The sequence below is a fragment of the Canis aureus genome, chromosome 25, assembly GCF_053574225.1.
Source record: "Canis aureus isolate CA01 chromosome 25, VMU_Caureus_v.1.0, whole genome shotgun sequence".
Classification (NCBI taxonomy): Eukaryota; Metazoa; Chordata; class Mammalia; order Carnivora; family Canidae; genus Canis; species Canis aureus.
Window position 1 is genome coordinate 10097632 of NC_135635.1, and position 26246 is coordinate 10123877.

The 26246-nt window shown below is 36.7% G+C and overlaps 1 protein-coding gene across 5 annotated transcripts in view; it reads right to left on the reverse strand.

Moving 5' to 3' along the window:
* Window positions 1–26246, reverse strand: part of TMEM117 (transmembrane protein 117) — a 496200-nt gene that overhangs the window by 205210 nt on the left and 264744 nt on the right. For 2 of the 5 annotated variants that reach the window (XM_077870369.1, XM_077870368.1), the window contains 2 exons: window positions 16614–16713; window positions 12746–12796 (listed from right to left, as the gene is read on the reverse strand). The exons of 2 other annotated variants lie outside the window; for them this stretch is intronic. In XM_077870369.1, coding sequence (XP_077726495.1) covers window positions 12746–12796; window positions 16614–16713 — 151 coding nt within the window. The remainder of the gene's footprint in view (window positions 1–12745; window positions 12797–16613; window positions 16714–26246) is intronic. One more of the 5 variants, XM_077870370.1, reaches the window with a different exon arrangement.

Sequence of the window (26246 nt, forward strand, 5' to 3'; positions counted from 1 at the left end):
CCCTCTCTCTAGCTCATGCTCCCTCTCTCTCTCAAATAAATAAATCTTTTAAAATTCATGAAAGGAGAGGGAAACTTGGAAAACCCTGGATTTTTATATATACTTTTCTGTATCTGAATTATATAGGTATGTATATACTTACATATATATTTATAAAGAAGCACATATACGTTACTTCACACACAAAGAAATCTAGATGCTCAGTAAAGTGACACTTAATTGATTTAATGATTCAAGAGTTAATGCTGCTTACAAACGCATGAGCCTTACTCCAGGGAGTGGCTTGGACATGTACACATTCTCAGTATTTATTTTCATCCTTGGAACACCTTCAGGAAACGTCACGTTGTATCCAGGTTAGTGGCAGGGTCCTGCTAATTTACAATCTGCCACTTCTGTGGTCCTTTGGCCAGGGCTTTGGTGCTTTTATGCACTCTCTGATTTGCAGCTAGGAGCCTGGGTGGAGGTGAGCATTATCCTAAATTGCCTCCATTTCTTTCTGTGCCTGCTCTGTCATTTCCACATCAGCACTTTGTTTCTCACCAGGCATCTGATAACTTCGATTCCCTTTTCAAGTTACTTTCAATACTTCAAGAACCATCCCTATTAAGTTCATTATGTTGATGATGTCAAGGATGCTACAGGGCAATTAATAAGAATTTTGTCAGCATTTTTACCTCTATCACTATGTTTAGGGAGAACCGAAAATATATTTTCGGGTATTGAGTGCTAATTCGTAGGCATGCAGAAATTACATGCCTCACAGTTTGACACCAAATCTTGTTATTATCTGGCGCACATTATACTCATGAATTTCAAGCATGAGTGGGCAAAGCCTTCATTAAAAATTATGGACCCACTCTTTGGGAAAAAAAAAAAGCTAACATCCAAAGTAAGGCTGGCATTTGGTAAGCTTTCAAAAGCACAGCTCTGTGATGGTTTCAGCCTGATTAACCATTCACACCTTTGCATTTGTTTTAGAGACCGAAACCACCTGCGGTTGTTTTTGTTTTTGTTTTTCTAAAAGGTTTTAAAGAGTAAATAATGTGATTGGACACTGCAGTCTGTTGTTTCCGCAAGTAAACAGAACAAGAGCTAGAGTCCAACAAGCTAGCAAATAATGTTTCTCAAAGGGAAGGAAAAGTGAAGGCAGGGATGCTAGGGCAGTAACAGACATTACACCTGAAGAGCAGCACTTAACATTTTGAGGCTCTCCAGGTATCAGCCTTCCATTACTATAGCTACAATATTTGATGATTAACAATGATTGCCACCCGCCGCCCTCATGCTCAAGTGTCATCTCAGGACCTATACAGTTCTGTCCAATTCTCTCTCCATTCAGTGTTTTCCATTTACCCCCCACGCTCCAATCCCAATCACCCCAGTGACCACAGGACTTCTTTGCAGATCCCTTCCTCTGACCAGTGCCAGCCATCACATGTGCAACACTCCAGTCTCTCAGACTGTTGGCCTTTTGTATTATGCGACCCTTGGTCCTCGTCACCACCTTTCTTCTCCACTTGCACATTAGCTACAATCTGTCAGCCAGCTGCACCACAGCAAGGATGCCAAAGAGCAGGACAGACACTGACAGCTATTGACAGCATGGTCAATCATCACTTTTCCAATTGTGTAGAATCTCTGTAATTGGCTTTTTTTAGGCCTTGTTAACTTTTTTTTTTAAGTTCCCAAATGCACCTCAATTTTTACAAGAACATTTCTGAAGTTTATTATTTTCCGTCTGTACTAAAACACCCTATACCCAACATTTAAAACTCAACAATATATGATTAATTTTTTTAGGATGCCATGGCAACCAAGGATTATATCTGAATTTGAATAAAAGAACTCAGCCTCCCTCAAAAATCTTCTCTTAGCTGGAAAGAATACTAATATAATTTTATGTGGAGTCTTGTCAAGTGCATTCAAGAAATGTCAAACTATATTTTTAGCCGCGGAGTTTGCTTAATCCCATAAGACTCTATCTCGCCTTTATGTTGACAAATGAACAGGACTGAAATATCAGGGATCTGAGCTTCTGTCAAGATCTACTTCGCATCAAAAGTTGTTGTTCTCGTGCAGCTGTTTTCTCAAACTTCCGAATTAAAATCTACATTTACCTTATCTTATGATTGCCCTGGGTTTGCTATTGAATTCCTTTGTTGTCATACCTTAATTGACTCCAAGCTTTACTTCTATAGACAAGTCGATGAATGAACTGTTGTGAAAACGCAGCAGGAAAATCAGATGAGAGACTCCTGATAATTGTCATTGACTAGGAAAATGTCATCTTCACTCATCTGCTCCCAAATCAGCTTCCTGAATGCCCTATTTGGCCCAAACTCCACTGCCTTCATGTTTTTCTGCATATAATCCTTTTTAGAGAATCTAAAATTCATATCTGAACCACATCTGCAACTTGACTTTACTAAAATAAACAGGACTCAAAGTGCCTGGTCAGAAAACTATTGAAATGCATGTCTTATTTTTGCCTCTAATACTGGTAGAGAAACTTTAAGAATATTTGGAACTCAGGGCCCATCAGAAGGGAAGAATTAGGAGACAAAGTCCAACGGCATTTAAAAATTCAAATTTACCTACTTTGTGTCAAGATTATCTTCTAAGATTCAGCATTTTTCAATACTACTTTTTGGACTTATTTTAGTAAATATGGACTATGTATACACTCAAGATGGTCTAGTCATCTCTTGGAAAGCATACTCGACATGTAAGTTTTCCTTAAGTAATATAACTTTTCATTGTAAACTTTCCTCACTTAACATAATTTTCATCACTTAATGTGTAAGCAGTGAAAGTTCTGGCAGATGCCATAACATCAACATCAGGTATATTTATAATTTAGAGTGACCTACTTAAAACTGACCTCATTAAGACACAAGAAAAAAAACCTCACTTAAATAGTTTGCTATGGAAATAGCGAATATACAATCTTGGTGTTAGTTCTTATTCATGTGAGAATGACAGCACAGTGAAAATAAAAAGATGTTAAAATTAGTAAAAAGTCTTCATTCAGAAAATGCTAATTGCAAACTGTATTTTAAGATGTTCTCATTTATGCAACACTATAATTTTTTAAATTAAGTAACACTAACAATATTAATAGTCATAATTTCACATGCTCTATCTTTTATCTCACAGCAGTTCACAGCCATATTGTCTAAGTAATAATTATGAAAAGCAAGCCACCCCCTGGGCGAGTGGCAATACTTACTAATGTTCAATGAAAGGTAAAGAATCCTATTAAAGCGCATGGAGAATTGGGGAAGAGGGTCATTTGCTGATGGGAGGGGATGGTAGACTGGAAGGAAGTTTATGTAAATGACACTATATTTAAATAGGCAAAATTATAGGCTGTACTCTATATTATAAACTGGAGGGAGGTGAGGACATATCTGTTATTTTAACTCCAGACGCAGACTGGTTGAATAATTTGAGCCCAAGTTCTGGCATAGGGATATTGGTCAACTTCATAGCAAGGCTTGCATTCTTTTAGAGGAATCCATTGTGAGCATCAGAAGAAACCCACAAAGTTGCTCTATAAGGAACCCCAAGCAAATTCTGGAGTCCGCACTGGAGGCAAGGTAAAATTTACCGAACACTTGTACTGCCCCCGTGGCAATGTGTGGGGCCTGGGGAAGCCAGCCCCGCTCTCATCCTTCTTCACCTTCATTCCCGACTCTTTTCTGTGTAGTCTCCCAGCACCAAAAGATTCCTCCCTCTGACTTCCCTTCAGCTTTGATACTGGATGGTCATGACCCCCTAACATATGTCAAAATATTCCCATGCTCACCTTCCTAAAAGCACCTTAGAGAAATGGTCCCTAACTTGCCTGCATATGAGAATCTCTGTGAATCTCAAAAATTCCAACATCAGGCTACAAACCAGACAAACCAAACTGCCATCTCTGGGAGTGGGACTCGGGCATCCCCACGGAATTCTGATGTAAAGACAAAGTTGGGGAAAACTGCCTTTTGAAATTCAGGTTAAAAAAAAAAAAAAAAGCGGGACAACCAACTAAATAATAAGCTTGGTTCATTGTGCCTAGCAAGAAACTGCCTAAGAGCTTGATAAATACAGACACCTTAATGATACTTATATTCATTGAAGATTTCCCCAATGCATAATCATTAAGTATCCACCTGCACATCACTTCCCTGTGATAAAGCAAAGCTAGTCTAGTCAGTTGGTCAACAAATACAGCATAAGCTGTAGGTCTCTCTGCACCCATGCTGGCAGTGGCTAACCTGACCGCAGTAACAAGCATTTCATTAGCAATTCAGAAAGTGTTATTATGAAAATGGGGTGGTTTGGTTTTTGTTTTTTGAGGTTTGGGGTTTCTTTGCCCACCTGAGCCCTAATGGTTTGGGTGGAATGAGTGCTGAGTAGAGCAAGGACTCAAGCTGTTGTCACCAGCTGTGACTAGAGGGCAGGGAGGTCTTGTCTCAGCTGCGTGGTAGCAGTTACAACAAACAGGGAGGACCCAGCCTGTAGAGGACGCAGGAGTTTAATGAGGTGTGAGGGAGATGTTCCAGAACGGCACTTGCCCCAGATTCACTCCTCACGCTGACCTTTCAACACTCCTGTCATGTGTCAGTTCCCAGCTTAACACTCCCTGTTCAGAAAGCATGAAACAGATGACCAGTGGGCAGAATTAGTGCTGAAGTTGCATCCGATCCCACATTCCTGCTGCTTTTTTTTTTTTTTTTTTCCTAAATGAATCTGGATATCTCTTCATAGGGAATATGCTCTCTGGTTCAACATAGCTCCTCCCCCCATCCACCTCCTACACACCTTTTATCTCAGGCCAGATGTTTCACACTTTTACTAGATGAGTCTGGCCCTCGGGGCATCTGAATTGCAACCCCAGTACTTCTTATGTCTGCAAGTTGAACACAGAAAGCTACTGTCACCCATTAAAACCTCATCACAGACTGATGACTTAGGATGCTGAAAAGTTTGGGGAGACATGAGTGGATCTAAAGATGGGGATAACAACTCCGCTCAGCAGGAGCACCTGCCAGCAGCCTAGCAAGTCTTGTTAGGGGCTGGCTGACGGGGAGGCCTGAAGGAGGTTCCCTCAGGAGGAGGAAGTTTGCTTTCAATGCTGTGATATTATAACCATTTGTACCATATTTAATATGTTGTAATGTTTATCTTTCACGTGTCTGTTCTTTTTAAAAATATTTTATTTATTTATTCATGAGAGCACAGAGAGAGGCAGAGACATAGACAGAGGGAGAGGCAGGCTCCTCACAGGGAGATCAATGCGGGACTCGATCCTGGACCCTGGGGATCACACCCTGAGCTGAAGACAGATGCTCAAGTGCTGAGCTACCCAGGCATCCCACATCTGTTCTTATTCTGTGGGTGCTGGGTGAATACTTATTAAGCGAACAGATTCATGAGTATGTAAGGGAGACCCTCAGAAGGATCTTGTGCCACAAACATTCTATAATTTTATAGCATAAAAATATCTGGGTTGCCTGGGTGGCTCAGTCGGTTGGGTGTCTGCCTTTGGCTCAGGTCATGATCCTGGAGTCCTGGGATGGAGCCGCACATCAGGCGCGCTTCTCAGTGGGGAGGCTGTTTCTCCCTCTCCCTCTGCCCTTCCCCTTGCTCATGCTTGCTTTTGCGCTCTCTCTCTCAAATAAATGAGTAACATCTTTTAAAAAAATATCAAAAACTGACACACGAAGACAACTTACTTTTACTTAACTTTTTTACTTTTATTATGTAAAAATAAATTTATGGAAAAAAAGTAGTTTTTTTTTTTCCATCCTCCATAGTAGGATGGAGGCAAAAAGATGATGTCTGAGGAAATATTTGGACTAAAATGAATTTGTACGATCTTCCATTTAGGAAAATACGCTCTGATTTTCACAGGTCCTTTGATACTAAAGAAAGTATTTTTGAGAAAATACTATAATCTATAGATAGTCAACTGGAACTATCAACAGCTTTACACAGATACCAGTGACACTACCTTATAGGGCTAGGAAAATAAAGTACCAAGGTAATTATTATAAATAGGTACCAAGAATAACGATTCTGCTTGTTTTTTAAGTGTTCATATAATCAAAATAAAGACTTTGTAAAAAACAGAAAAACAAAAAAAACTTTTAATACACATGGATATGCATCATTTTTATATTTTAGAAAAAAATGAATTTTAAATGGTCTTTAAAAAGACTATTAGTGCTGAAGATGCATCCGATCCCACATTCGTATATGCTATATCAATACAGTAAAATCATTCTGTTTATTAATAAATAAGTATTTCAAAAATTATATAATTTTAATTATATTTAATACCCTCTTAATACTCAGAAGAATTGTTTAAGAAGCTTACATAATAAACTATAAGGTCACCATACAAATAAATAATCATTCAACAAATGAATGAATGAGTTAGATATCTAGCACCTCGTTAGGCAGAAAATTGGTTCATTTTGCTAATCTCTTGCTGAAGCAAAATAAAACGCACTTTTAAAAATCTACACTTAGATTTGCCAAAAACCTTCTATTGATTCCATCATCTCTAGCTGAAACTGAAAATGCCAAATAGAAATTACGATAATTATAACACAAGTCAAAGAAAAAAGTAGTCAGAGCTTGAAAATTATTAGGTTTCATTTTTCTTCAATAGCTACAGTTTCACAGTATCTTTTATGATATATTTTAAAACGTTTATGAGAGGTGCTATTCTTTTCAGTGAAAACAGATGGCTTCTCTCCAGGTTCCCTATTTCATCTCAAGTGCCTGACTCATTTAGGTATTATTTCTCATATATCCTCTGCTTCGAAGTCAAGAACAATTTGAAAATTTTAAGTTGCCCCATGTGGTATCCTAACTTTTTTTCAATGAGCCCTGATCTATAGTATTAAAGAAACTACTGAGGACCTAGTCATCTGTTGTATTTGATATCTTTAGACATGTCAAAGGTATTTATTTGATAATTATACATAACTTGTCAGTGCCATTACTGTCATATGCTTGATTGACTCCTTGCCTTTTGCAATATAATGTCCACAAAGCTACTTAAGATGTTGGGTGAGCAACTAGATAGACTGGTGAAGGATACTGGATGGACTCAGGCCCAGGTCTGGGATAAACCTCAAGACATTTTCCCAGGCAGGGCCGAAGGACATTTTTTTATTTCCCAATCAGCCTCCAGATATGTAAGAACAGAGAAGAATATATGCCAAATGGGATTTTACTTAACCATTCATTAACAAAATACCCCCCACCCCGGGCACTTAAAATGCTTCAATTTCTTGAAACATGAGGTAATAGCTTTCATAAAACAACAACGAAATATAAGTGCCAGGCACTTCATTGCTATAAATTTCTTTTTGATGTTTATAGAACATTTAACTACAAATGCAACATACACTGTGAATATAAAAAAACCTTTAGTGCTCTAAAAATCCTTAAGGCAAACAACTGCTAACGGATAGCAATTCCATATAAACAAAACTTAGCTCTTAAATAACCAAGAATTGCAGGATCTCTCTTAATGATAGTATAATATAAAGCTATTCTTTTACTTTCTGCCAGTCCCAGAAATAAGAAGCCTTCAACCACCTATATTTGTCAAAAGGGGAAGAGGAATAAAAAGCTGAGTTTTTGAAAATTTAAAAGTCATAGTTTGGCTGGGGTGTGATGTACCATCACTTAGCACCTAAAAAGATATGTACTCCCCTCACCCCGACTAATGACAAAATTCAACAAATTTTATTGACACTCTGGAAAAAAAATTAGCAAACCAACTTCTTACTAAGATCTGTGATTAGGGACGCCTGGGTGACTCAGTGGTTGAGCACTGGCTCAGGTCGTGATCCCGGGGTCCTGGGATCGAGTCCCACATCAGGCTCCCTGCAAGAAGCCTGCTTCTCCCTCTGCCTGTGTCTCTGCCTCTCTCTGTGTGTCTCTCATAAATAAATAAAAAAAATCTTTAAAAAAGATCTGTGATCAAATATTCCCAAGAAAATGATTCAATTTGGCAGGATAGTCTAATAGTTGAAAACATTGAAGACTTTGGAAACTAAGTGAACACTTACACACACACACACACACACACACACACACACATACACACAGTGCTTGGCCCACAGGAAGAGGCACTACATAAGAGTTTTAAAAAATTACAAGGGGAATAATCCAACTACTTATAAAATAACTCTTGCCAAAAACAAAAAAGAGCACAGAATGTCTTTTCTGAGGTTCTACTGATATTAGCAAACAGTATTCATTTCATTGTATTACTGACTTTCAAAGGAAAAGTAAGTATCCGTGTTCCCTGGCTTTTATTTAAACTTCTTCAGGAAAATGACTGAAAAATGGTGCTTTAAAAGTGTGGAGTGCTATGTTAGGAAAATCATAAAGAATGTGTGGGCAACCCTTCTTTCGTCACCTGCCTTGAAGAAATAGAAATCAAGTAATAGAAATAAAGTATAATGGAAGGGAAAGGTGCTGAAACTGAATTGGGAATGGGAACGATGAACAGTGAGTATCTCCTGCCTCTAGTGGGAATGTCTCTGTGTGAGAGATGGCCTTACTGTCTTTCATATCTTACTGCTGTTCAATTCAGTGCACTTTTTTAGGTGCCTTTCATACTTACAATAATATATTCCATAAATTTTTAATAAATGAATATAAATTACATACAATATACCTATAACATACTATGGAATTTCTTATAGACACTGAATTTATAAGAGTTAGAGCAGAACCAGAATTTGTGCTTCTATTCTTAAACATCAATGTGCTACAACCTATTTCACTCAGAAATCCTTTATTTCATGCCATACTGTTAATACTTTCAAAATCCAAGAGTCCTGAAAATTAAAAGACTCTTGATCACCATTTGCGATGCTCTCTGAAAATAGGTTAGACTCTCCTGTCTTATTAATTTTTTAGTGAGAACTTATTATTTTGAAGGAACATGAAACACAATGCTAAAATATTTATAGGGACATTAAAATATTTATAGGTGCAAAAGTAAAATGACCATATTTGGTAATGAATAAAAAGGAAATGTAAAAAAATAATTCTTCTATTATGCTCTTTGTTTCAATCAAATGGCCAAATGAACTGGCAATGATTTTTGACAATTACAGGACAATTACTATTAAATCTACTGTCCTTGGGGTTTGTTTGTGTGGCAGTCAATGTTGTTGCCCTGCCCAGACTCTCTTCACCTCCTGGTACAGGCCATTCCCCAAGAACATACACCCACCCAGCGGATCAGGCCAAGGAGAAATCTTTCCCTGCAGCACATTCATCACATGTTTGTTTGCCCCCTTCCTCATCTCCCTCTTATCTTCTCTCATCTCCCTACAGGTTTATCTGAAGAGCACTTCCTCAATAAATTACGTGCCCCCCAAATTTGTGATGCAAATTTGTGATGCAGGCTCTTTTATTGGGAATCTCACTTAACATAGAATCTTTATAGAAAGAATATATTATTACCTAATTAAATTCTTGATCCAGTTTCTACTTGCACTGCATAAAATAATGAAATGAAACCTGCAGATTCATCAAATATGGGATTAATCAATCATAGAGATAACTGAAGTCATAAACTAGCTCCAATGAATAGGCAGAGAAAGAGCAAAAGATAAAAACTCAAAGTTACATCAAGTTCTTGAGTCCAGCTCTAGGGATTAAATAACTGATGTGTGTCCTTCATCTTGTCATATACACTTGCTCAATGAGTTTGCTAACTCTGATCCTTCTATTCCATCTTTCACAGGGTAAATTTTTTTTTAATTATTTAAGTTCGGCAAAGCTCTTACAGCTACCTTATTTCAGATGCTAAATCAATTCAATTATGCTTTTATTCTGCCATTTTGATATAAGTGGGAGAGAAATAATTAGAAAACTGGCACTGATCATGATATGAATTGTCAAGCTCAGTTCCAGACAGAATAACAAGCTAGATGTAATGTCGGTTATATTATAAGCTATTGTTCGCTGAACCTAGCATTTGCAGAAGAGTCCACAGAATAAGGGCAGGTATACAATAGAAAATTTTGACTAAATAAGCTATTGTTAATTTGGAGAAATGAAAATAACAGAGATAATCACAATTTTCCCTTAGTGAGCATGGGACAATAATAGAAAATAAGCAATAAGCATAGGACAACAGTAAAAACTCCTGCCAAAATTTAAGTTACTTATGTATATATATATATAATTATAAATTTTATTTCGTATTTTCTACCTTTAAGCTACAAGGAATATTTTACTCTCAGAGCTGCAGAAATATTCCCTTCCTCTATTCTGTTCCAGATTTATAAATAAATACTAATTCAGGGGTAGAAATTATTCTCAAGCATACACCATTCTTTAATTCTGTGTCTGTCCAGAGACAGACTTAACCAATTTCTGTCTTATGTGTCAATAGCTCTCTGCTTAAGTGGATGAAGGGATATATCTCAACCTAGCTTCTTTTCTTCCCCAGAGCCAGGAGCAAAACTGTGCCACTGACAGCGTAATGACCACTCAAGGAACCCTCTGGCAGGATCTCTGAAACTCAATCTTTGTTTTACCTAAGAATGTCTTTTATACCCAAAGGACACATCACAATTCTGGGAGAATTACATCAACAATCTATTACTTCCAACCAAGGGTGTTTACAAGCATGTGTCCTCCTGGCTATGGAAACCAGCTCAGCAGGCTTATGGGGGCAGGCGGATGGGAAGACTCTAAACAATATAGTTCTCCCTCCGCCTTTTCAGCATTCTATAATGTCCATGTTAGGACACTAGGTCATAAAGTGGAATGATAATGGTAAAAGAAATGGAACTTAATGCACATGTGCTCTTATGATCTATTTATTCTTCAATGAACATTGCCTAAGCATCCATTCCGTGACTGGGACTGTGTTGAGTGCCACAAGTGACACTAGAATACCCTTGAGAAGTTTATAATCAAGTAAAGAAGAGTATTCAGCTTTATTTCTTAAATAGTCTTTTGGAACAGAGATAATAACAACATAAATATGAATCACACAATCTCTGAAAAAACAGAAAATATGTGAAAAATAGGAAGGCAAAATTTGTCACTCAAATAATTAGAGGAATAATGCAGCATTTACACATGAAACAGACATAGTTAAAATAAAAGGGTGAATATATTTTTAAAAACCCTTTCTTTTTCTAAAATCATATTCTTGCTAGATTCAGTAGAGATAATTAAGTGAATTCTAAAATTTTATTTCTTGTTATAATGCAATTACTTGTTATAATCCAGGATATATTTTTTCAATCTAAAGGCATTTCCAGGGCAGCCCCAATGGCGCAGCGGTTTAGCGCCATCTGCGGCCCAGGGCTGATTCTGGAGACCCGGGATCGAGTCCAGCGTCAGGCTCCCTGCATGGTGCCTGCTTCTCCCTCCTCCTGTGTCTCTGCCCCTCTCTCTATGTGTGTCTCTTTGAATAAATAAATAAAAATCTTAAAAAAAATTAAAAAAATAAAGGCATTTCCACATGAGCATATTAAGTAAGTTTGTCTAGCTCTAATAGAACTCTGAATTTCAAGAAGAAAAATAAAGTCTAAAAAAAATAAATTAATAAAGTCTGTTAAAATCAATTCACAAAACTGTAAAAACATGAAGTAAAGCCAATTGGCAAAAAACTAAATTGTCTTTTGTATGTATTACATCTCTTTACGGTGTGAGCTTTGCTAGTAGCAGCACATACATGCACAAAAGCCCACAGACAATCCTGGGAAAAATATGTTGAGGCCAACCAAGGTCCTATGAGTATTAGGATTTGATACACACCATATGTGGTTTTATGATGAAAGATGCTTTATGACTTCAGTCTTTTTACCATTCAATTATCTTCTTTAGGTCATGGCTCAACTTCACTTCATCTGTACCCTCCCCCAACAATGAACCTCAAACCTGGACTCTGATGTCCCTATCATCATCATAAACCATATACCATTTTTTGCTGTAACAGAAAAGCTACTAGAGCAAGCAGAAGTAGAGCAAGTAGAAGTAGAGGCTGTGGAAAAGGGACGGTTAGCTATAGATAGACAGGAAGTGATTTTTCCTTTTGGTATTAAATGGGGAGTGGAAGCAAATGTCATCTTGATGTCCTCAGAATCCCTTGCCACCTTAGACCCAAGCAGAGCCTGTGATTTTTGTCTTCTGAAGGAGGGATGGTAAAACTAGAGAAATGTGCTATGGGATGGGCGAACACCTCTCACTCCTGGCTCAATGGCAGAGTGTGGGCAAATTTGTGGATACACGGCAATGGCATCACATGAGATCCCTAGTGCTTTTATTTCATCATGAAGGCAGAGCTCTTCTCTGCTCCCATCAACATAAAAGGCCAGCTCAGTGCTGAATGATACCACCTGTCACGTTAGGTATTTATATTAAGTTTTTAAAAAATCTATTTGACAATACAAACAGTAACTTTAACCATGACTTAATATATCTTTTGTCCTCTAAATGAGGCATCCCACAGACCTAAGAATAGTCAGGATTGCCTAGTAAATTGAACCTAGTGGAGCTTGAAATTTCCGTAGTGTGAGGGCCAAAGAGAGTTGTCAGACCAGTTGACACCAGCCATGCTTGGGGATCACATCATTCCTGGTGTGCCTTTTAAAACCATGGGGAAGTTTTGAGTTATTTCCATAAAAGAAAAATTCTCCATTTCAGAACTACATTAAAAGGCACACTTTTATTGGAAATGTAAATAGTCACTTACTTTTCCATGACAGTCACCTTCATCATTGATATTCACTTCATGATGAGAATTCTATAGACAAATGAAGGTCAGAGCTCCTTAGACTCCTCTCAGGAGGAAAACTATTATTTTTTAAAATGTTATCAATGCACACATACGTAGACATATAAATATTTATATGGAAACCTACCACCTAGTCAGTGAATAAAAATGGGAATAGAAATGATGTGCTCTGAGAAGCCTCCCTGTGTGACTGTACTTTCAAATCAGGAGAGCACTGTGTTTCTTTTGCCATTTCTACCTCAGTGTCTAACAGGAAAGGTCAATATTTCATGTAATGGGAGCAGAAAAGGACTTTAGAAGGAAAACGTGTGAGGCCCCAGAAGGTGAAGTGACTTAAGATCACACTAGGGTTAAACCTAAAACACAGTTTTCTTGATTTTCAATCCAGTCCTACCTCAGTGGTACTGGAATTATTGATCAGAGTAATAAGCTATGGTGTTGTATTGTAAAAGGTATTGTAAAAGGTAAAAAGTTATCAGGTTAGCTAGTAAAACTAGCAGGCATTACAGTAGTAAATTTAGGAGAAACAATGAAGGTCAGCCAGACCTTAGAGAGAGAGAGAGGCCACAGATGAACTGTGGAATTATTTGTATTCTGCTAAGCCACAGAGTAGGGCAGATGAGTGCACGGTAGAAATCCAAATAGAAAAGGTAAGGGTCTTCGGTAAAAGTTGCACCATGCATTCGCCTCTCAGGGCTGCCCTAGAAATTGGACCCTACCTTATGATTCAAAGGAAAAAAAACCCTAATTAAAAAAATAGAACCAATAAATAGGGGCAGAGCCATATATAATATCGGAGACACAATCTTGAGGGAAAGTCTGGGGAGGGCTTCGATAGAATAGGGCCACAAACAATAACGATGTCATCACAAGGAAGAAAATGATTTCTGTAACAAATGGTGGACTTGAGCCTGAAAAACGCAGGGTAACGTACTAGGGCTTGTGGATCTGGTGCTTTGATCAGGGGCAGTGGTACATGGAAGTCAGGAAGTAATGTATCATATGGTCTTAGAGTGTTCTAGCACTGGGACTGGAAGGAAACTCCAGACACCCTGTACCCCAGGCCTGAGATAAGCTAGGGAAAACATTAACAGCTGCAATAACCACTCATGCCTCTCTCGCATTGCAGCATTTTAAGTCCTATCACAGGACCGCACACTTTATCTTCATAGAAAACCCAAAACACGGGTAGTAACTATTAGCCCCTTTAAAGAAATGTGCAAACTAGGGCTCAGAGGACTGCATATTATGTGTGGAAGATCAAACTGGACATAGCAAGGTCAAAGAACCCAAATTTCTGAATTCACTTTTCCATTTTATTAAGCAGATTTACCATAAAATGGAGTTTAAAAAAATCAAAATCCATAGTTCATGCAGAAATTTTTCAAAAGGCATCACCTCATATTTCATGGAAATTACATGTTTAAAGGATTCCTTCTAGTTTCCGTTCTAATAGGGAAATAGTTTTAGAAGGGAAACTATTTTCTGTTTAGTCTTCCTTCTAACTAGTTTTTCCCAATGGAAATAGAAATTTTGACATGAGGCAGCCTGGTCTTAATGTTTAGGTTTTTTTTGTTTGTTTGTTTGTTTTGTTTTGTTTTGTTTTTAGAATTTTCTGTATTTTTTTTTTAAATAAACTCTGTGCCTAACATAGGGTTTGAGCTCACAACTGTAAGATCGAAAATCACATGCGCTACCAACTGAGTCAGCCAGGCACCCTGATGTCTGGCTTATTCTAAATGTCATATCTAATGATTACAAATAAATCACTTTTCCAATCTAGATTTTAAAGTTAATGGAATGGGATGCATCTGGTACTTTGTTTTGTTAACATTCTAAAATTGAATACGGGTGGGAGGAAGCTCAAAATAGGCTATACAAATTATTTGGTACTCACTAATACTCTTGCAGGATGATCACAGCAGTAGCAGTTAAGATATAACTGTTTCCTGTCCTCTGATCATCTGTTCTAGGTAAGACATAAGGCTATCCATAAAAAGGGTAGAAATCGTTGTGACAATCTACCTGCAGTATTTGGAATACATTTGTAAGGGTATGTCCCTGCCGAGTCTTGTTTTGATAGGGCATCCTTTCCTTTGGTAGGTTTTCTCATTTTTAGGTGAAGCTAACTGTGATTAACTGCACTTATGAAAGATGTCAACAAAGGTTAACATGCTCCATTTTTATGAGAATTATACTCTTTGTACTCTGAGATTCTCTTATAAACTTATAGAACCTAGAGCTTTCGAACTACATACTGTATTTAATTAATCCAGTGGTTTAAACAGAGGTACTCATCTATCAGTGGACACTTGGATTGCTCCCATATCTTGGCTATTGTAAATAATGCTGCATAAACACAGAGGTGCATATGTCTTTTTGAATTAGCATTTTGCTTTAGTGGAGGGTAAAGATGTGGGATATATATATATATATATATATATATATATATATATATATAATATATATAGAATATTATGCAGCCATAAAAAGGAAGAAAATAAATCCTGTCATTTGCAAAAACATGGATGAACCTAGAGGATTAAGCAAAATAAATCAGACAGGAAAAAGACAAACATCATATGACTTCACTCATTTGTGTAATTTAAGAAACAAAACAAACAAAAAGAATCAAACAAAAACCCAGACTCTTAAATACAGAGAACAAACTGAGGGTTGACGGAGGGGATGTAGGGGGATGGGCTAAATCAGTGGATAGGGATTAAGGAAGGCACTTGTGATGAGCACTGGGTGTTATATGTAAGGGATGACTTACTAAATCTACTCTTGAAACTAATATTACATTATATGTTAACTAACTGGAATTTAAATAAAAACTTGAAGCAAAACAAACAAAAGCAAATAAACAAAAGAGACAGACAAAAAAAATAAAAAAATAAGACTCTTAAATAGAGAAAACAAACTGGTGGTTGCCAGAGGGGAGATGGATAGAGGATGGGTGAAGCTGACAAAGGAGATTAAGAGTACACTTATCTTGAGCACTGAGAAGTGCACAGAATTTTTGACTCACTATATTGTTACAACTGAAACTAATATAACACAATATGTTAACTACACTAGAATAAAAAAAATTTTAATGAAAAAAGATAGAAGTCACTCTCTTGACAGATAAACTCAGCATGAAATATGGTTTGTCTATTTGTTGCAGGCTTATACTAATCATGCACCATTAAGTTTGTAGGTTCAATGAAGAAACAAAATGTAGAACACTATTTTAAAAGCCCTAAACTACACTTGTGGTGAGCATAGCATAACATACAGAGATGCTGATTCATTATGTTGCATACCTGAGACTAATGTAAATTTGGTGTCAACTATACTCAAATAAAAAAATTAAATACAAAAAAAATACTATCAATAAAATTGTGTAATATGTGTCATGAAAAATTTTTTTTAAATAAAAACAGTTGTTAGAAATATTTCATATGGTCCTCCTGAGACAGGCCAGACAACATTCCTTACCCGAAAATTGCACATGTCAAAAAACAATCTTGACAAAATTATTGAGAACATCACAGGGAAGTTTCTATTAATTTTAAGAATGTGTATATGTTTGTATGCCCATACATATACATGTCAACAATAAATATTTCCTGGTGGACAGCCATCATTAATATGACAGTTGTATTAATTTTTCCCTGAAAGTAAACATAGTGCATATAATCTCTTAATTTTTTCTGTAGTCATGTTTTGTTCCACTCAAGAGAGAAGTAACTCTTTAGCTCTAAACCCATCAAAAGCGATGTCTACCCAACATTGTTTCTTCCATCTACTGTTTGAAATGGGTGAAGTTAAAATTTCTTACCATCCAAGCTGTGACAAAGTCCCCCATCCAGGTCCCTACTGCAGCTAATTTCATGAAACTTTCATTTCGGATGCCCATATAGTCTGTAATGATATATGCTCTGTGGAAACAAACACACAAGACATTGTCCAGACTGAGAGAGCCATATCGTCAAAGCGTTCTTGGTTTCAGCAACACGCAAAGGGACTTCCCTCCCTTTCAACAAGCTCTTCTGCTTTTGTCTCATCACATCCGCTCACAGATCTGAAAGACTAGGAAGAGCTCTGAGGCTGTCTGGGTCAGTTCCAATTAGATTTGAAGCCTGACTGTGGCTCTATCAATTACCATGTGCATTTCATTTTCAAGCTGGAACACTGACAACAGTTTTTGAAAAATCAAACAGAAATACTCAGCAAAGGCATCATTTCATGCTCACTCAGGTATGAAGAGAGTGGAAACAATTCCTGACTCAGAGTAACTTGAAAGGAAAGAGAAAAGCTCACTTTTCCTTCAGGTCTGTCGACTCAGAACTACTGAAGAGGTACTGGGACTAGGCTTTGGATGTGATGTCATACCTGAAGGATGGTCAAAAAAATGTCCATCTGGGAAAATTACCTGGCATGTAAAATTTAATTCAAATCGATGTGGTTTAAATTATTACTTAAATAAATAACGGTAACCAGACTTAATTTTATCTCTTTTTGTGCCACATATCCCTGTCTGCACCCTATAACACCAATTCATGTTCTTCCCGGCCCAAGGAGAGATTCAAAGGCACAAATGATCATTAAACACAAGTAATGAGACTATGCTTATTGCATGTAATTTTCTTTTTTTCTTTTTTTTTTTAAAGTCAGACTTTTTCTTTTTTTTAATTTTTATTTATTTATTTATGATAGTCACAGAGAGAGAGAGGCAGAGACACAGGCAGAGGGAGAAGCAGGCTCAATGCACTGGGAGCCCAACGTGGGATTCGATCCCGGGTCTCCAGGATCGCGCCCTGGGCCAAAGGCAGGCGCCAAAACGCTGTGCCACCCAGGGATCCCTATTGCATGTAATTTTCATTTCCTCTCCCTCATTTGATATTCATGAAAGTCTAAGTATTATTTTCCAATTGTACAATTTCTCTGGGAAAACTGGGACACAGGGAGATCATTTGACTTGCCCAATCATACCACATAACTAATGAATGGTAATTAGGAATCAAATTTCTCTGTCTCTCCTTCCTCTCTCTCTCTTTTTTTCACTCAGAATTTTTTTTACTTTAAATTTTTTCTGTTCCTTAAACATAATACCTGTACAATCTAGAATATTAGTTAATCTTGATTCTTCTTAGATTAATTTTAAAGCAAAATATAGTAGAAAATGCTATGTTTGTTATTTAGTGAAACTTTGAAGGAATACTTTTTTGATGTAATGGAGAGGTAAATCATCTCCAATTCAGTTGTGTGTGTGTATCTGTGGTGTGTGTGTGTGTGTGTGTGTGTGTGTGTGTGTGTGTTTTCTGGAGTTCTTTCTTATAGTTTTGTAATCCATAAAATAAACAAATATTTAAATAGTTTTACTTAACAACAAAAACTTACTAACTCTTAAAAGCACTTTTTTCCACAAGCTTCATCCTTCTACCTTAGAAAATCTTTATAAGAATTAAGATCTCACCTCAGAAGTCTCTATTCCATAGGTTTCAAAAAAAACCCAAAATAATTATAGCTACCATAAACTGCCTGCTAACAATAATCCAGAGATCATTGTAAGCACTTTAAATACAGTGTCTCCAACAGCTTCCATGTCAGTGCAATGACATGTATTATTATTCCTGTTTCACAGATATGGAATTGAGGCCTTAGAGAGTGTTTGCAACATTCTCGAGGTCCAGTAAAATGGACAAGGTTTGAATCCTAATTTGATTGACTACCAAATCCAGACACTTAACCACTGTGCTGTATCTTCTTCCTACAAGGGTCAACGAGATATAAAAAACACACACAAAAAAAATCTACTCTGTTCCCTAGTATTTAGTAGACAAGGAAGATCAAGACTTATTTCCTTTGAGGATAATTCATAACAGAAATCAAGTAGCAGGCAGGATCTGAAGTCCCTTAGAGTTACCAGCGATTCTTAGACTCCCACTGAGTTCCCCAATCTAAGCAGCCTCTATGTGAAAGCTCCCATGTGAACTTGGACAGTTTGGTCTTATTTCCTTCAGTATCACTATTGCATTGAACTCAGCATACTTTAGAGTATTAGTTCTCATAATTGTCCAGCTCTTTCAATGACACTTATTTTGAAGGATGTATCCAAGGATACATCCCTACCTGCCTACTTTGTCTAAAAGTAGATAATAAACTCAAGGGGGACAGGGAGTTATTTTGGCCATTCTTTTCACCATTGATTTCCCAGCACTTAGAGCACTGCCTGCATATAGTATGTGATCAATAAACATTTGCTTAATGTATGAATTAATGAAGCAAGCCAGGTTATTCATATTTTTTTTTCTATACGGCATGGGTAGATCTAGGCATAGTAACCCAAGAAATAGCAGTAAAGTGAGATTTGAACTACAAGCATGTGTGAGTACTGAATGCTATTGGTAACAATGAAGAGGAGATAGCACCATTTATGAAATAACTAGTATATATAAAAGCGAAGAGTGATATATAAAAGGTAGTAGGCTTTCTAACTTCTGCTGCTTTAGACAAATACATAGAAGAAATACAAATAACCTATCACAAAAAATTGCAAGTGCTAGTTCATTGATTTGCATATTGATTAACAGTAACAATATTTCCTGTTCTAGTTGTAAAAGACACAGTGTGTATACCTTGACATCAGCAATGTTAGCCAGTTTGAATATCACATTGCTCTCCACAAAACTGAAGCTGTGAAGCTTCATACCCAATGTTTTGGGGAGTGATTCAGAATTAAATGTTATTTGCTGGGGGGCACCATTAACGTTTTAGTTTTGTTTGGAGTTTTAGCTAATTATTTCAACTATTCGTACATCTTTTGTTTGCTTTATACTTTAGCTAGTTATTTCCACTGTGCATAGATCTAGAGAATCTTGTAGTTCTATCGGCCTTCCAGGTAAATATCAATCATTGGTATGTATTTTTTTTTAATTCTAAATGAATTGCTTTACAGGCTATAACTTCAGTTTTTATGTTTTTCTTGAGATCTCAAGCTTAACTGTCAAATCCATAACAGATGTGTGGAAACTTCAATATGCAGGATCTTGGAAACGTTCATAATTACCAAAACAGCCTGAAAAGCTATCAAGACTATCACAACTAGTGAAAACTATGTGCTAAATAGGCATAAATTAATCAGATCCTGACATAGGCTAAATAGTCAATAAAACTATAATCTAGGAAATTGATCTATAGGTGAGAGTCTTGATCACTAGCAACAAAAGTTCCAGTTCACTTCAGTTTATTACTTATATGTGCATGGATGTAGTCAATGCCAGGTGATTTAGGAGTTGAGTCTCTGAAAGTTTAACAGGAGGCAGTAAACATAGATCACCAAACCAATATGGATTCATGCTTCGCTGAAGATCCATCTGTGGCCAGCTGGATTCATAATGTCACAGCTGTCTCTCCCAGCCATGTTTGGGCAACATAAACAAGATTGGGGGCTTCATACACAAGTAAATCATGGATAAGGAGTCCACTTACAAGAGTACAGTCCTGCATTAAACACAATGAAACTAAAGTGAAAATTCTAAGCATTCTTACAACACTGAGGAACAAGTTTTGTCACTACAAAGCACCGGGAATTAAACCTAGATTTATTATATCAACCTCCTCTCAATCTTTTTGTGCCTGTAATGAAATGATGAACAGCCTTCAATCCAGTCACTTAGTGAACTACTATCCAGATTACCACATTTTAGTATTTTTGCTCAAAATTCTTAGTTCTTGCTTATTGAAAGGCTTTGATGGAGCTCAATCTCTGTATATGATGGAGCTCAATCTCCAAGACCTAGGAGAAGAACCCCTGAAGGAAGATGCATTGGAATGTCAAATTCCTGCACACAATTATTAGAAGTAACCTGGAATAATTAAAACCGCATCTGGACCTGACAATACTTACAGATAAAATACCACTTCAAATTTCCCAGCTTCAGCCATATATACCCTCTACTTTTTATAAGGAAGACGTATATAAGAAGACAGCAGGTGAGGTTTTCATTGAACAAACTCACCGTGACTGTTAGTATATTCACCATAAATCAACTTATTCCCTTCATCCTTTGCTTTGTTTCAGCCTATTCAGTGAAACTCGTCTGTACTAGAGACAGAAACCTTAGTATATCAGCAATTCCTCCCCCTCCTTTACTCCTAACATTTGATTAATCACTAAGGATACTTCTGAAAGGCTGTTTTTCTGTCGTCACTACTACCAATGTCTTAATCCTGTTCAGAAACCCCTCTAATCTAAATTAAAGAAACAGCCTCCTCTTTCTTTATGACTGTCTCCCTCTTATTTCAGACTCTGTATCGCCACTGTCGTGACCCCTGGGGAAGTAATACATCATACCGAAGGAGCAGGAATCCTAGAACCAGAAAGTCCTGGGTTTGCAAACTACCTCTGACTTTATGACCTGGGAAAAATGATCAGCTTCTTCCCTTATCGGTGGAGTGAGCACGAAAATCCCTATTTCTCACACAGTTTTCCTGAAGATTAAGATTATTTCATTTTTGAAATAAGAATGTAAAGCTTCTAGCACAAAAATTTCATAATGGGCATGTAAAATATGCCAGATCTCTAGTCTACTGGGTCCCACTTTCTAAAATAATACAGTGAGTGACTCCCACTGCCACGAGAAAGCATGGAGAAGACTGCCCACTCTCTGCCAAGCCACCCTTTCATGAATCACTATATTGTACACCTTCCCTTCATGTCACAACCTCCTTTTATTAGGCCCTCCACCTCACCATGAAATCAATCTCACCGAATACCCCTCTATTCTATAATGTGCCTTAGGATCCTTTTTTTTTCCTTTTACCTTAAGTAAAGAAATGTGCAATGTTCTTTTTTTTGGAATGCTATCTCTTTTCTTCTGGCCTGAGATTACTAACTCAACCTAGCCACTGAGAAATCTCCTGCCATTACCCCTGAAAGTTGTCCCTTCCCTGGTATTACCAAAACACTTTGAATATACTTCTGTGTTAAATCATCTCCCTAAATTATCTTTAGGGAGATGATTTTAATGATTTTCTCACACTGTCCTTCTCTCCCACAAGACTTAGCTCATCAAGGATAAAGAATATGTTTCATTTGGCCAAGCAGGTACATTTTTTGCCCAGTTTATAGTTACGATTTAGGGAGAGCAATAAATATTTAAATGAATTAAGCAGTCACTTGATTAATGTAAAATTACTTAGATCATCTGACACCAGGGCCACACTAGGAAGAGGATGAAAGGATAAAAGGTTTTAAAAATCTGCAATGTAAGATAAACTAAAAAGAAATATCAATTATGAGCAGGCCATGTAACTATGCTGTTCTAACAAAGAACAGAATATCACTGTATCATTTTTATTACCTCTTCTAGAATAAAAAGCTAGAGATAAGAATATAATCAAATCAAAGCAAAGAATATATCCTTGACTTCTGCAATTACATGCTGTAAATTTAATTTGAATGTAATTTAGTTGATGAATAATGAAAAAAAAGTAAAGTATTATAAAATCTCGGAATGGTATCTATAGAATCCTATTGTTTATTTTTATTTTTATTTTTTTTTTTTGAATCCTGTTGTTTAAAAGGATCCTTTTAAATTAAAAATAGAACTACTATATAATCCAGTAATTCCACTATGGGGCATTTACCCACAGAATATGTAAACACTGGTTCAAAAAAATACATGCACTCTTACGTTTAATGGAGCATTATTTACAATAGCCAAATTGTGGAAGCAGCCCAAGTGTCCTTCCACAGATGAATGGGCAAAGAAGATGTGGAATATTACTCAGCCATGAAAAACAATGAAATCTTGCCATTTGCAGTAACACTGGTGGATCTAGAGAGTATAATACTAAGTGACGTAAATCAGAGAAAGACAAATGCTATGTGATTTCACTCATATGTGGAATTTTAAAAAACAAAATATACGAGCAAAAAAAAAGAGAGAGAGAGAGAGAGAGAAACAAACCAGATAACAGATACTTAAATATAGAGAACAGAGTGATGGCTACGAGAAGTGAAATAGGTGATGGAATTACACTTATGATGAGCATTGAGATTACTCATTCTATTCAAGATAGAATTCTTGAATCACTATATTGTATACCTGAAACTAATATAACACTGTAGGTTAATTATACCACAATTAAAGTTAAAAAATAATAATAAATAAATAAGTGGTGGGGTTGTAATGTACAGTATGGTAACTATAGTTAATAGTATGGTACCAGATATTTCAAAGTTGCTAAATGTGTTGATCTCTTTTTAAAAAAATGATTTTACTTTTGGGGGGAAAGCAAGAGAAAGCACAGCAGGATAGGTGAAGCAGAGGAAGAGAGAGAACCAGACTCCCCACTCAGCAGGGAGCCCGATGCAGGGCCATCCCAGGACCCCAGGATCATGACCTAAGCCAAAGACAGACACTTAATTGACTGGGCCACCCAGGCACTTAAAAATTCTCATCACAAGAAAAAAAATTATAACTATGTATGGTAATCAATGTTAAGTAAGCTTATTGTGGTTATCATTTGGCAATATATACAAATATCAAATCAAAATGTTGTACACCTCAAACTAATATAACAGTTATGTATCAATTATACCTCAGTAAAATATCAACAGAAAAATGGCAAAAAAAATAGTAAGTAAATAAATAAAAGAAAAGAATCCTTATAAAAGAGACTGGATAGCAATATGTAACTTTGTGTACCAATTTGCTGGCACAAGCAATACAAGAGCTATATAGTAAAATACACTTCTTTTATTCATGTGAAAAAAGAAAGCAAATTTATTTCACTGCCCTTCAAATGGATACTGCCAAACTACATTTGTTGCTTGTTCTTTGAAGTCAAAATTTAGAAGTTTACTAGGCTATAAAATAATACAGTCTCAAATCTAATTTTAAAGTTATAGAATTTTTTTGGCTATACCTCAAGTTTCTATCTTAACTCACATATTTTTTCCTCACCTTCACAAATACTCCAGGAATATGAAATCTAATTGGATGCCCAAAATGGGCCTATCTTCTACTTCTAATAAACACATCCAAGATACTTCATGTATCTTTACTGAAGTCGCTGGAAAAACAATAGAAAGAATAAAAATTTTAAATCCTGAACTTTTTGCTGAGAGCCCCAATAAATCCCCACAGGAATCCAGAGAGCCACAAATTACTTAAAATTAATTTTGTATCTAACTTGATCACATTTTAATGTTAAATAACATTCAATGTGTTTATAACTGTTTAGATAAAATATATCTGAATTGTAAAGTGAATTGTGGAGCTAAGCCAGAATGGCATTAATTAATTTATCCTACATAATGATGCTTCCTTCCAAATGAGAGACATAAAATAACTTATAAATTCTGTTAAGATTCCGATGCTGCTCAAAGTAGAACAAAAAGCAAGTTCAATTTGAATGGATGTTTTTCAATGAAGGTAAGTGTTCAGGGCTGTTAATAGGTCAAAATAGATAAGAAATAATGGAACAAAAACACTGGGACATATATACAATAATTAACTTTTGGCAGAAACTATAATTTTTCCACTGTGTGTAATAAAATAAACATGAAAAATGAGATTGTCTTTATACTGCCTACAAAATTTTCAAATCCAAAGCATAATTGCTTTGTGATGAAATGACAATTACTCTTTTCCTTCTCTTCTCCCTCCCCCTTCCTTTCCGCCCTTCCCCTCCCTTTCCTCCTCCCCTTCTTCTCATTCTCCTTCTTTTGGCTGTAAATTCAATCACCTCTCATTCTCTTCCCCATGGCTGGCTACCCAACACTATTTCCCAATCATTTATTTCTTATTCTTGTTGAAGGTACTTTAGGCTCTAGTTACAGGAAGGGGGAAGAGGGCTATTTTCTCAACCAAGTACCCTTCTTGCAGTGTGTGAATTTATATTAGATTAGCATTTACTTTCTTTCTTTTCATTTACTCATTAAACAAATAATTACTGATGTCTCACACCATATGCTAGATCATGGGCCTGATACTTATAAATGCATAGTTTTCGAGGGAAAGGAAACAGCACCTCAGAGCTAAGTGGTCACTTCCTATACTATCATCCAGTATTTCTTGTCTCATAATGTTCTCTGTCCTACAAACACCCTTCCCCAATCAGGGTTCCAGGGGTAAGCTTCTGGACACATGTATACAATAATATCCAACTTTGCCATCAGCTTATTTTTTTTTCCTTTTTCTGGTATCTACGAACCAAGATTCAAAGAGACAAAGAAGGAAATCTTTATCCATAAGGTTGGATGATAAAAAAACAGAGTGATTATTGGTGTCCACATTCTGTCCTGTGAATCAGGGAACTGAAGTCTTACCAAGAGAGAAGGAAGGATTGAGACAGAGAATAGAGGTACATTGACTCATGCAAAGGAGGATAGAAGAAAGAGAACAGAACACAGGTAGGGGTCTAATTCCACCATTTTCTGGAGACCAGCTTCCTGTACTTTGGATTCCATGAGACACTTCCTGTTCATCTCTAATATTTACTGCCTCCCATCTCTGTTCCTAACCTCATTTGGCTGAGCTTCTACTCACTGCAATGAAAGGAGCTATAACCATTTGCCAAGAAAAAAATGTTAGAGCCTAAAAACATGCTTTTGAATATTTTAGTTCAATTTTAACAATATGAGAATCTCATAAATCCTTTTAGAAAGGGATGCCATTAAATTGGCTAAAAGAGTCACCAGTATGGCTGATAAACTGATGCTCATTTTCAAGTGATTCCTAAGAAGAACAAGGATAAATGCTTTGTGCTCTCACTCTTTACCCCACTGCCGAAGATAACAGGGAGACTTCTGTTTCAATCTCAATGTACTATTTACATGTACACAATTCGTAAGAGTGCTGAAGTTCTGAACAGCACCAGTTAAAAAATGGGCATACATACTCTAGATAAAACCAATCTGTTAGAATGTGTCTCCATTTCATGAAATGTGGGGCACACTAGGAGAGTGTCAAACAAGTGACAATAAATGAGGAAGTAGCTGTGTGTTTAATAGATAAAAAGCTAAATAAAAAGGTTACATCTCTTAGCTTGCTGGTCTAAAAGGAACCTGATTTTGAAATAAAAAATGTTGACAAAAGACAAAATAAAGATAGGTATAGTGTAGCCTAGAGAGAGTGGAGGCTGCACTTCTGATATATCAAAGATTTTTATGGGCCTGCTACAAACTGTCAGCAGAAGGTAACAAAAAGATCAGATGAAGCCACATCACTTAGTGTAAAGTGAAGAGCTGGAGAGATACATGGGAGCTTGGGAGCGGAGTCCTGGGATTGAGTTTGCAAATGATATGAGTGCTTGGGGTAGCAAGATTTGGGACTCAGAAACTTTCCAGGTGTCCAATTCGGGATGCTAAAGCGCACACGTCTTCCACCCACAGCCAAGCCCATGAGGCATCTCTTTAGCCTAACGATGTCTAAGTATTATTAAATGCCCTTCAAATTAG